Source organism: Manis pentadactyla, chromosome 6, assembly GCF_030020395.1.
Source record: "Manis pentadactyla isolate mManPen7 chromosome 6, mManPen7.hap1, whole genome shotgun sequence".
NCBI lineage: Eukaryota > Metazoa > Chordata > Mammalia > Pholidota > Manidae > Manis > Manis pentadactyla.
The window spans coordinates 41538079-41551290 of record NC_080024.1 but is presented as its reverse complement, the minus strand read 5'-3'; the positions used below and the strand labels follow the sequence as shown (position 1 = coordinate 41551290).

General features: G+C 36.3%; 1 protein-coding gene across 6 annotated transcripts in view; it reads left to right on the top strand.

Annotated features, from left to right (window-relative positions):
* Nucleotides 1-13212, top strand: part of LOC130684075 (general transcription factor 3C polypeptide 3-like) — a 43685-nt gene that overhangs the window by 18765 nt on the left and 11708 nt on the right. For all 6 annotated transcript variants that reach the window (XR_008998218.1, XM_057503732.1, XM_057503733.1 and 3 more), the window contains 7 exons: nt 4427-4530; nt 5462-5633; nt 7848-8050; nt 8362-8463; nt 9133-9268; nt 11118-11355; nt 11951-12141. Coding sequence is in view for 5 of the 6 variants with exons in the window: in XM_057503732.1 (XP_057359715.1) it covers nt 4427-4530; nt 5462-5633; nt 7848-8050; nt 8362-8463; nt 9133-9268; nt 11118-11355; nt 11951-12141 (1146 nt within the window). In the remaining variant the exon portion in view is untranslated. The remainder of the gene's footprint in view (nt 1-4426; nt 4531-5461; nt 5634-7847; nt 8051-8361; nt 8464-9132; nt 9269-11117; nt 11356-11950; nt 12142-13212) is intronic.

The following is a 13212-nucleotide window of genomic DNA, read 5'->3' as shown; positions in this document are numbered from 1 at the left end:
CTAGAGCAGTCCTTGTAGGATGCCCTGTAGAGGTGGTTTGTGGGAGGCAAATTCCCTCAACTTTTGCTTGTCTGGGAATTGTTTAATCCCTCCTTCATATTTAAATGATATTCTTGCTGTATACAGTAGTCTTGGTTCAAGGCCCTTCTGTTTCATTGCATTAAGTATATCATGCCATTCTCTTCTGGCCTGTAGGGTTTCTGTTGAGAAGTCTGATGATAGCCTGATGGGTTTTCCTTTGTAGGTAACCTTTTTTTTCTCTCTGGCTGCCTTTAATACTTTGTCCTTGTCTTTGATCTTTGCCATTTTAATTATTATGTGTCTTGGTGTTGCCCTCCTTGGATCCCTTGTCATGGGAGTTCTGTGTACCTCTGTGGTCTGAGAGGCCATTTCTTCCCCTAGTTTGGGGAAGTTTTCAGCAATTATTTCTTCAAAGACATTTTCTATCCCCTTTTCTCTCTCTACTTCTTCTGGAATACCTATAATTCTTACATTGTTCCTTTTCATTTGGTCACTCAGCTCTCTTAAAATTCTTTCATTCCTGGATATCCTTTTATCTCTCTCTGCATCAGCTTCTCTGCGTTCCTGTTCTGTTTTCTAGTCCATTAATGGTCTCTTGCATCTCGTCCATTCTGTTTTGAAGTCCTTCCAGAGCTTGTTTTATTTCTGAATTCTCCTTCCTTAGTTCTTGCATATTTCTCTGCAAGTCCATCAGCATGGTTATGACTTTTGTTTTGAATTCTTTTTCAGGAAGACTGGGTAAATCTATCTCCCCAGATTCCTTCTCAGGGGAAGATGTAGCAGATGCTGAAGCTGTCTGGGTTAGTCTTGTCTGGATGATATTTTTTTGCCTTTTCCTGTTGACAGGTGCTATTGACTGTCAGCTGGGAGGGCCAAAATTTTCACTTGCTACTGGCCTTTCTTTACTGGGACAACTGCGACCCCTAGTGGCTTGTGTTGGGTAATTGCGTGTAGAGTGGGTCTTTGTGTCTTGCCTGTCTGGATGGGAGAAATTTCCCTTTCTGTGGGCGGAATTTGTCTCAGGCTGCTTCTCTGCTTTCGCAGCGCTGGGTGGGGTAATGGATGGGGGGACTGCTTGACTGTTTACCTCCGTGAGGGGTCTCAGAGCTGTTGCCCAGGGGGTTAGTGTACCCGGTTTTCCCTGTAATTTCCAGCTGCTGTACTGTGACCTGGGTTGTTTCCGTCAAGCTGTTAAGTCCCTGTCCCTTTAAGACTTTCAAAAAGCCCCCGCTTTTCTTTGTCACAGGGGCATCAGCTTCGGCACCCGCTCAGAGGTCTTACTCCCTGTTCCTCCAGTATCCAGGGCCCCCTGGGCATGTACTGTGTCTGCGCTCTGGCCCGGATGGCTGGGGCTGGGTGTTCGGCAGTCCTGGGCTCCGTCTCCCTCCCGCTCTGCCTATTCTTCTCCCGCCGGGAACTGGGGGGATGGGCGCTCGGGTCCCGCCGGGCCGGGGCTTGTATCTTACCCCTTTCACCAGTCGCTGGGTTCTCGCTGGTGTAGCTGCAGTCTGGCCACTGTCCTGCGTCTTCTGGTCTCTCTTTTAGGGCTAGTTGTGTTTGTTGTATTTTCAAAAATATATATGTTTTTGGGAGGAGATTCCCACTGTCCTACTCACACCGCCATGTTGGCTCCGCCTCCAAATTGATCTTCTTTATGAGCAGAGTAGAGATCCCTGGTCATGCAAGGAGGTTCCTGTGTTGTACCTTCCACCTTGACCCAATGAGGCTTTGGTGGTGCTGGGAAAGCAGGGGAGGCACTTGGTACTGAGCCCTGCCTGCTTCAAAATAGCTGCCTCCCTACCCTGTCATAAGATCTAAAGATTCCATCATCATATAATCCTTTGGGTTAAAGCATAATTACTTGAAAAAAGAACCCTTTTATTTAGATGATCTGTCCTAATGGAAAGTAGTAATCCATTTACATAAATCCATTTGTGCTAATTTGTAGAGAACCAAGCCCAAGATAAGGGACAAATCAATACTGAAGTGAAAACTTCTTGGGAAATAAAAAGACAAGTTGTGTCAAAGTTTCTTGTAAGTGCCTCCGGTAGGTGTGTGCGGAATATACAGATGAGTATGACATTTTCTCTCCTCAAGGAAGTGAGGAGAATGTGGGTTCGAATGAAATGTATACAATTAAATTATATAAGGAACTGTGTAATAATTTCCATAGTAAAACTGGCATTTTGGGAAACTAGAGGAGGGTGATAGAAAAGATCAGAGGATGTTTCTAGAAGTATATTTTAAGCAGACACCCATGGGAAGTGCCTTTCAGACTGAGGTCACAGGGTGTGGGATCACTGCTTGGTATGGACAGGACCAGATAGGGTGCTTTCTTAGAGTGATTCAGGTAGTAGAGTGACTAGAGTAAGGAGTAGGGATTGTAATGCTGTCAGGAATAGGAATTGTAATGCTATCACAGCATGAATTAGGGCATCTGAAGGGCTCTGCCAGTTTTGATACTTTTATTGTACATGGCCTAGGCTAGAGCCAAGTTCCAGTTAAGTTGTTATTTTGCAGCCATAATTTCTGTTTAAGATCTTTCTTCAAAAAAATTATATTCATGTTGAAAATTGTTCTTTCCATTGTTTTGGAAAATATGAAAGAAATACAGAGCTGTGTTTAAGTTTTAATTGTAGATATGATTATTCATTTTGTTTAATACATTTTACTGTATTTCATTGATCCATCCTTCCTTCTTCCCTCTTTTTTTTACTTTTTTAATGAGTCACCATACCTGAAATCAGGGAACATCTTAAATCAATGACATGTCATAGTTGAACTAGTGGTGTTTTTCTTTCTTAATATGTAAAATAATGGTGCATCTGAAATCTGTGGCATCTTAGAGTTGGTGAAATAACTTCAAAGAAAAAGATATGTCCAGAAGACTAGGAGATTAAAACACTTCCAAAGTGAGCAAAGATGATTGTTTTTCATATGTATTTAAAAAAATAACATTTATTGATGGATTAATTGAGGTTCACATTTTTTAATTCTTGTAAATGTGAATGACCTAATGAGAGTTCAGGAGAATAAAGTGTTGGTGACAAAATGTAAGCTTTTTAAAAGAAACTGCTGTTAAATGTTACTACAGTATTATTTCAGCTGTTAGGGCTGTAAGTAATATATACCGTATTCTTTAGCATTGTCAAATTGTCATTAAAGTGCCTGAATACTTAGTCGCAATCTCTTGCACCTGTCTGATTAAACTGGTAATAGTTTGTGGATTGCCACAGGTCCCAGACTATACCCTTTGAGTAGCACTGCCCTATAGGATTTATAAAGTGCCTTCTTGACCTGAATTCTACCTAGTGTGATAATGAGAGTGTGACCTCCACTTTCTTTTTGTTTGAATTTGTCTGCTCTATCTTTGTCCTTTTATTTTCAACCTTCCTGACTTACATGATTTTAGGCATGTGTCTTATTTTCAACATAAAGTTGAGTTTTACTTTGTGATTATTTCTGAAATCAAACTTTTGATTTACACATTGTACACACCCTATCTCTAATTGGTATACCATAGCTACTGGCTACAGAAGAAATATGCTATGGATATAGCCTTAGGTCACTTAGACTAGGCCTTATCCCCATGGAACTTATGGTCTAGTGTGAGTAAATTTACGTATGGGACTCTCATTGAGCAGAATAAGTTTCTTAAGCTGGTTTTCTGGTACTAGTTATTGTTTTGGAGTAAGGGATACAAAGTCGCTTAAGTAAACTTGTCCATGTCTTATTCTTGGTAATTTTATTCAGTACTATAATTTATATGACAAGTTCTATAAAACAGATGAAACTTACTTCATTTTAACATAATTTAAAATTTATTCTACCATTTCAGTTGAATCTCTGATAACCCTCTATGCTTCAGTTTTTCTCATATGGAAGCTTATTTGGAACTTATTAGACTTTTCAAAATATAAAATACTTTAAATGCAGATAAAAATCCCTTTGATTAACTTCCCAGTGCTTTAAAAATTGTTTTGCTGTAATTAAGTTTTAGAAAACAACACAGTATTATTTTATTCCTTTCTCATCCTCTTTGTAGTGAAGACTAAAAAGATGCTTTTGAATTCAAGAAGGAAAAAAGAGAGCTCAGATATCCTTATTTGTCATTTTTGGCTTTTTAGTTGTCTGTAGTTTTGATAGGAGGTGTGGGAGTTCATGTAGGTTTCGGGTAAGTGGATAAGATATTCAGAAAGGATTAGGAAGGGTACTTGGTACCAAAGGACAGACTGAAGGAGGGATAAGAATCTAGTAGCAGAGTTGGCCAAACTTTGAATTGATTATAGAATCACTTGCTTTGAATGAAGTAAATGTGCTCTCACATAGGAGGTAGTTTGCTTCATTTGCCCCACATTCTAAGCTCTCACACGTGGGAACTGCCTTTTATCTGTCTAACCCATAGCTAATGAGAATGTTACCTGCACTATCCCTGATGGCGTACCGATAGACATCACAGTGAAGCTGATGGTCTGCCTTGTACATCTCAATATCCTCGAACCACTTAATGTAAGTAACATTCAGATCAAATCCACGTTATTTTTTGTAGATGACAAGAAATTATAAATTGACCCTAGACTTCACATTTCTTAATAATCAGGAAGTCACCATAAGCATCAAATTATTTTTGTGTGAATAAAAGTGTTTTGGAACTTTTAATTATAGTAATTTGTTTTTCTTTCAAAATGAGAAAAATAAGAGTATATGATTAGGCCTTTTAAACAATTGGTAATTTCTTACAGCTATTCTCTTTTGCTAACTTTTTGCTAAGTATTCATTGAATAAAAAATGTATTGAGCATTTACTTTGCAGACCTTAGGAGAAGGTATTGAATAAATAGAGAAATCCCTGCTCTAATTATTCTTTTGTTCTAATGGGATTAATAGGTAATAAATAAAATAAATACATTAAATATAGGATGTTAGTTGGTGATAAGTGCTCTGAGAAAAATCAAACAGGGGAAAAGAATAGAAAATATTGGGGATGGGAGGAGTTGCAATTTTAAATAGGTTGGGTTAAGAAAGGCCTCCTTGAGAATGTGACATTTAAATAATGACATAAAGGAAGTGAGGCAGTAAGCTGTGTAGCTACAGGAAAGAACAGCTTCCCTGAAACATCAGCAAACACAGAGGCCCTGAAGCCTGGGTATGTTTGACCTGCTAGAGGAGGAGCCCGGCAAATCAGTGGCCTTAGCTGCTGCTATACCTGCCTTCTAACAGGCTTTCAAAAGTTGAATGAGTGAATGATAGCAGTATGAGTTCTTTTTAATAAAGATACAGAAATGAGTAGAAAAAAAGGACAGTTTAAAGCAATTTTTATTAAGCTTTGCTCCTTTTATGCTTGCCTCAGATGACTGATATTTAAGTTAAAAAGACAAATACATATAGATGTGCATAGTTGTAATGAATGTTTGACTTCAGGCTTTTGTTTTGCATCCTAGCCTCTCCTGACAACACTAGTGGAACAGAATCCTGAAGATATGGGAGACCTCTATCTAGATGTTGCTGAGGCTTTTCTGGATGTTGGTGAATATAATTCTGCATTTCCTCTCCTCAGTGCATTGGTTTGCTCTGAAAGATACAACCTTGCAGTAGTTTGGCTTCGGCATGCAGGTAATACTTTTTTGTGGGAGGAAGAAGTTTTAATAACATAAGCAGGCAAGAACTTACTTTCCAAAGATGCAGTGATTGTTAGAGAATATTAATGTCTTAGTGAAAGTATTTCTGATTGCGGAGCAGTTTTTTGAAAGTCAGTGTTTTAACTTGTCATGCCACTGAGTGATGCCCCCCTCACTAGTGGTTTGGAGGAATGATTCACTTAATGGTACCAACTGAAGTAGAGGCACTAACATGTCCCTGTTAAAAATACCTTAAATACCTGGTTAAATACCTGTGTTAACCAAAGGGTTTGGTTCCTAGTAATAGATTGTCAGACTTGGAGTGTAATCTGATATTTGAAGAGTTTTACAGGTCTATATTTAATTTAATACGTCATTTTGGGGAAAAATTTGATGTATTCTCAATGTTCTTTGAGCTGAAAATATGCTCAGGATTGGGTTTTATGTACCATTTCATTGTAAATCCACATTAATCTGCAATAAATTATTTAGAATAGAAACATAGCTTAAGAAAAGTAACCGAATTTCTTAATGAAATGTATGAAAGCCAGAAATATTCAAATAGGATTTCATATTGCATTAACATAAAAGATACATTGAAAGTTGAACAGTCTTTGTTTAAAATACTGCATTATGGCAGAAAGTTCTAATTGTTATTAAAATATTACGTCATGGAAAAAGTTCTATAACTAGAAAGCATTGATTGACATTTTAGGGTGTTTTGAAACATCACAGATATGAAATAGCAAAGAGCACTTAATGATTAAAATGATACTTTTCTGTTTAGGTGGGTGAATATGAATGCAGATGTAACACTATCATTAAAAGTTGTATTATTTGTGTATTTGAATTTCAAGACATGAGCAGAGAGTTGAGTTTTTAACACCTTCCTAAGTCTGTGATAATTGAAACTGCTCCTGCTGCTAATAGTACATACTTGACACATACTCCTTAATTATGATCATGATTCTGATAAGTGATGTTTCCATTGTGAGCCTGTGTAGCTTTGCAGGGAGTGGAAGGTTAAAACTTCAGAGTCATCTAAAAATCATAAATTTGGGATTGGTACATCAGAAAGATAATTGAAGGAATTAATTCCTGTGGCATAATAACAAAATACCTTTAAAAGTGTAAAATGAAAAATGCTGTCATGATGATCCATCCATATTTAGTAGTCTTCCTTTATTATCAAAGTTTAACCGAAAGATAACTTAGTAGAAGTCTGAAAAATTTGAGATTTAAGAAAGCAAAAGTCCCATTTTATGAGATAATCATGGTGAAAAAGGAAAGAGGTGAAAGGGCTTCGGTTACTGTTGTGGCCATCAGGGTGGGAAGAAGAAATGCTGACAGGGATTCGTTTTCAAGTTCTAAGGAGAGGACTTAATAATTGATTGGCATAAGATTTGAGGAATAGCGCCCAGTAACTTTGCTTCTGAGAACTTGTCCTGAGAAAATCATTGAGTGAGGTGAGAGGTGGTAGTTTATATTGGTGGTCACAAAACTCTGGAGCCTGGCAGGTAACAAAAATGAGTAAAATGCACTAGTGGGAAGGCTCTAGGGCAGGGAGCTGGGTAACCCCGTCTAAAGGATACTGCTGTTCCTCAGCATAGGCTGATGTGCCATGTGGGAATGGGGCACCCACTGCACCAACCCCAGATTTTTCAAAAGAATCCAGAAACTCAGATTTCATAAAAATGCTGATTTTTAAAAATGTAGACAACTCACTGTTTTTTATAGCATTATGGCCTAACAAAACATATCTGAGGGTTAAACTGGTCTGCCAGTTTTTAAACCTGAAGATGTTTACTGTGGTGTTATTTATTAGAGTAAAAGTTCAGAAATAACTTAAATGTCAAGTAATATGGTTCAGTAAATAATCAATTTGATTGAATATTATAACCATTCAAAAGACCGATGAAGACATGGGAAAATGTTGAAAGCATAATGCCAAGTGAGTAAAGCAGAACCCCAAATTGTATGTGTATACTGATTACATCCTTGTAAGCAGTTTGGGTTTAGAGAAATCAATAGATTGATTAATCAATAGAGATTAGAAGGGATAGTTTTTTGAGTTACTAGAAATATGCATATATTTAGTTCTTGTTATAACTTTTTTATATTGCTATACTATATTTCTTTAAAAATGGAGAAATAATTTTTGGCCTGCTTCCAAATCTGTAGTTCATATTTATGCTTTAACACATTTTAGAATGTTTAAAGGCCTTAGGCTATATGGAGCGAGCTGCCGAAAGCTATGAGAAAGTGGTTGATCTGGCCCCCCTCCATTTGGATGCAAGAATTTCACTTTCCACACTTCAGCAGCAGCTGTGCCGCCCTGAGAAAGCCCTGGAGGCTCTGGAACCAATGTATGATCCAGACACGTTAGCACAAGATGCAAATGCTGCACAGCAGGTAGGCCATGTAACAGAAAGAAGTTTTCATTGGTGTGCTGCATTTTAGAACTTTCTTCTCAGTAGAGGATTTCTCTACATGTTATATCCAAAAGTTTTATTTTAGTGTATTAAATGGTTTTGAATCATTTTAGTCACTTATTAGACACTGTAAATTACAGTTTCTAGAATATCATGTGTTAATTCCTGTGAAAGATCATAAAACAAATATCCTTAAGGTTTGATTTCTAAGATAGAACTTCTCTATGCAAACAAAACAACCTGCAGCAAAGGCATCTTGTCACATTCATTGTCATGTGCTTATTTATTTAGGAACTCAAGTTACTGCTTCATCGTTCTACTCTGTTGTTTTCACAAGGCAAAATGTATGGTTATGTGGATACCTTACTTACCATGTTAGCCATGCTTTTAAAGGTGGGTAATGATCTTTCTTTATATTAACATTATTGGCTTTTTAAATGTTTAGAATTTGTTTAAATATAGATTATGGCTATTTTATAACCATTTTATTCTACTAAATAAACTTTTTAAAGTGAAAGTCAGATATAGACAAAAGACTTAAAGATTTACGGTATGTAATTGAAAGTTCTAATGAAAATGTAAACTTGACTATAGATTAACTGAAATAAAATCTATACTAGTACGTATTTAGAAAAGTGAGAACCATGATTTTATCAGTCATTAGCCCTGTAGACACTACTATGTGCCAAAATTGTTCACCTTGCAGAAATGTTTTCCAGATATGACATCCTTTTTAAGCCTTTTTAAGTCCAGCTTTTTTCAGGTACGTTGTTATGTGTGTGTGTGTGTGTGTGTGTGTGTGTGTGTGTGTGTGTGTATGTTATAAAGTTAAAGTGAATTGCCTTCTTCTCTACTAAGGTAAGTAGTGTGATCCAAATATCTTTGGTAAGAAAAAAACAGTCTCTTGATTTTCTTTTAGGTATTTAAATACACAGTAATTTGGTCTTTTTTTTCCTTATTAAAGAAGCTTTCAGGCATACCTGTGGAACTTATGGCATATAGATTTTCTTTAAAAAAATTGTGTGACTAAAAAATATCTCAAGTTTATCATCTTTAATTCAGGTAGCAATGAATAGAGCCCAAGTCTGTTTGATATCCAGTTCCAAATCTGGAGAGAGGCATCTCTACCTTATTAAAGTGTCAAGAGACAAAATATCAGACAACAATGACCAAGAGACAGCAAATTGTGATGCCAAAGGTAATTACTTTCATTTGCTTTATTACATAGAAGTGGCTGAGTAGAAAAAGACTCTTGAAGTTACACCTGACAGTAATCTAATTGAAAATACACCCTTTTCAAATTAAATGAAAGTTTCTAATCCTAATCCCTCAAGTATAATAAACTTATTTGGTGTTTCACAAAAAGGCTGCATGTAAATCATTTAATATTTATAAGTTGAAAACATCTGCTTTTATCTTTCTGTGAAAAAAACTAAACATAAGTTTTAATTTGGCTTTTTAAGAAGAAAATGTATCCTAAATTTATGAAGATTAGATGACTATACAAATCACTCTACTTGTCCAGTTATTTCAATTACATATATTTTATTCTTTGTCATATTAATTTTTGACAATGTAGCAATGGCCATATAAACTCTGAAAATAAGTTGCTTTGGCCCAGTCTCAAGTAATGTGAGTTTAAAAGGCATCTGTTTTTAGCTGGAAAAAACATTAAGTATGTTAGCGTGAGGTTATTACTCAGAGAACTGGAAAACATCTAGGTTATAAACTGGAGATACCAAAAATTACTTCATTGTTAATTAATTCAGCAGACATTTATTAAGTCATTGTTACAAGCATGGCAGTGTGCAATGGGCAGGGTTTTAGAATCCAGAAGAGCTGAATCTCTATAAGCACAATGTTAAAACATAAGTAAGGTGTTTCAGGGAGAAGACTCAGGAAAGGAATGCGCTTTGGCCTCCCATAACCTGGCTCTGATTGCCGCAGAGCCCTGCCGTCTGTCCAGTTCACTGTTTCTGGGCTTATCCTAATAGCTTCTTCCTCTATGGCATGTATTTGGGACAATGTTTCTGTAAGTTATATTTTTCTTTACATTTGATCCTGTTTTCTCTTTCAGTATTTTCTCTTCTCAGGTCCGTTGTTGGTTTTTCTCAGGTTCATAGGGTTCTGTTGTTTTGTTAAGGTGGGTGTCCCCTCATACTCATGTACTAGCATAGGATAAGCAAAGCCTCCTTAGGTTACATACATTTTTGTACTCTGATTTTTTCACTTATTTTTTCACAGACATTTTCTCATCTTGCTCTATTCTCCTTATAGCTATTCTATGTAAGGAACGTGAATATTCCATTGGATAGCAGTTCCATAATTTATTTAATCATACCCTTCTTTTTTGATATATGGTTGATTGTGATAATTTTATAAATAATATGGTAGTGAGCATCTTCATGCCTATAGATTTATACATACTTTTGATGAATTGTTTAGGATAGATTCTCAGAAGGAGAATACTGGGTCAAGCTAGAAATGCTTTATGGCTTTTGATATTTCTCAAGGGCATGAAAGGGAGGCTTCTTACAGATAAATAAGGAAGAGAAGATAGTTAAAGGAAAAGAGAAATTTTGAAGCAGATAAAAGAAAATGAAGATTATAAAAAGATCAAGAACGATCTGAATTTCAAAGTATGAATTTGAAATCTTTGCTGAGCAAGCCCTTGAATGCCATTTATGTGCAGACTCCTATATTTGACCTCAGTCTTGAAGTGCACACTCATTCTGCCCTGAAGGACCATATGTCTTAGCTTGCACTGAGAAACACAAGTGAGGTAACTGGACTTTGTAGAGAACAGATTAGAAGTGAGAATTACCTGGAATTGCAGATTGGCAGAGCGTATGGAGGTGGTGTTGATGGAGTGGAAACAAGCAACTTCCCCTTCTGGTCATTGTCAGAAGAGTGTTGGCAAAAATTCAGGTCTATAGGACCATGGTTATTCAATTTAACCTTAGACTCAATCATGTGAATTCTTCTTTTTAATACTATAGTATTTGGAAATACAGTGACCTAACTGATTTTCACTGGTCTCATTTTAGCAATATTTGCCGTACTCACGAGTGTCTTGACAAAAGATGACTGGTGGAACCTTCTGTTGAAGGCTATATACTCCTTATGTGACCTATCCCGATTTCAGGAGGCTGAGTTACTTGTGGATTCTTCTTTGGAATATTATTCATTTTATGATGACAGGCAAAAACGCAAAGAGCTGGAATACTTTGGTCTCTCTGCAGCAATTCTGGACAAAAATTTCAGAAAGGCATACAACTATATAAGGTGATTTTTCCAATAACTTAGTTTAATTAATTCTTTGATAGAGTATGTATATTTATTTTTACTTAGTCTCACATGCTCCAGAACTAGTAAGCTATTTTATTTTAACTGCTCTTGCTTACTGGTTAGTTGAGGCCATTGGTGCATGCCCTCTCATATGCTTAACCTCTTGTGTCTCAGTCTACCCATTTAAAATGGCCATCATAACACTACCACCTCATGGGATTATTATGAGCCTTTTAACAATGCCTGGCATGCATTATTGTTAGTTATTACTCAGTATTCATTGTACTGCAGCTATAGTGGGTCAGCAGAGAACATATGAAACCAACCACCTGATTCTGTTTTTTGGCTTGAAAGTTTTGTTGAAAAGTAGAAATAAGATGTAGAAATAATTAACTAAAGCAGTATTTTCTGGAAAAAATCATTCACCATGTAAGTGGTTTTGCTTAACTACATTGAAACAATCTGTTTTTCCTTTTTGGGGGATGCTACAATTCAGTGTTGGTAGGACAGCCCCGAAAAGGGTTTCATTCTTAGAAATCAGGAAGTTCTTTTCCATCATATTTTTACCATCATCCTCTTTCTGCAATCTTAGGATAATGGTCATGGAAAATGTCAATAAACCCCAGCTCTGGAACATTTTCAATCAAGTTACCATGCACTCCCAAGATGTACGCCATCATCGCTTCTGTCTCCGTTTAATGCTGAAAACCCCAGATAATCATGCCCTGTGTGTCTTAAATGGACATAATGCATTCGTATCTGGTAGTTTTAAGCATGCGCTTGGTAAGTGCCCTGGCACATGACTTTGTCAATTGTGGGAAGCCTAGTGGTTAAGAGCCAGGCCTCTGGAGTGGAACTGCCTGGATGTAAATAGCAGCTCCTTCATGGCAAGTTCCTCTACTTCCCTTTGCCTCAGTTTCTTTATCTCTGAAGTAGAGATAATAATTGGACCTACCTTGTGAAGTTTTTGAAGATTAAATGATAAGTACTTAAAACAATGCCTGGCACATAGAGTAAGTGGCTGTAAGTATTAGCAAAAATGATAATTAATATTAGTATTTATTTTTCTTATGAGGCTTTGTTTTCAAAAGGATGAAATGGCCTTATAATTCATTGTAAAGGTCAACAATACTTCCTACTTAGGCATGTTTGTTTTAAAAATAATTTTCTTTAATTATGGAATCTTTGCTACCTGATTTTAATTTGCTGTAGTACAAAAAAGGATTTAAGATTTGTTGATAGTTCATCCCCTACTGGACAAGTCTCTATATCAACATTTATGCACATGGTAGTTACTTATTCTAATTAAACTCAGGCAATATTAATCACATAAAAGAATTTCTGTAATAAGGAATCAGAAGCAAATAAATAGAAAAATACCTAACCAAATTTTTAAACTTATAATGAAGCACGTTTCTCCTGCCTAAAAGCTAGTTGACTTATGAATAAACTGGGATTTTGGCTACTTAATACTTTAATGTTTCTGTATGGCTAGTGTTTTATAATTGTTGAGCCAGTAACCTTGAATATCCAATGTTGAAACTTGCCTCCACTGTGTGTACTTTCTGGAGTTGTTGGTTTAATAAGAAAATATAAAATAGAGATTTATTTTATTTTCCTATGTTTAGAAACTCTTACAGAAGGTAAAAATAGAAAGTCCAAATGGCAGTCTAGCATTGGTGCTGCTAAAGATATTCTGTGGTGCTGTTCTTCTGGCATTAGGAGCTGGAAGAAATAGAAGTTTTTATCTGTGTGTGATAAATTGTGGATTATTCCTTGAGAAGAAAAATTTGCTTAAAATTCCCTTCATGTGGTGAGGCTTTTAACATGAGACAGTTGTGTAGAATAGCATAC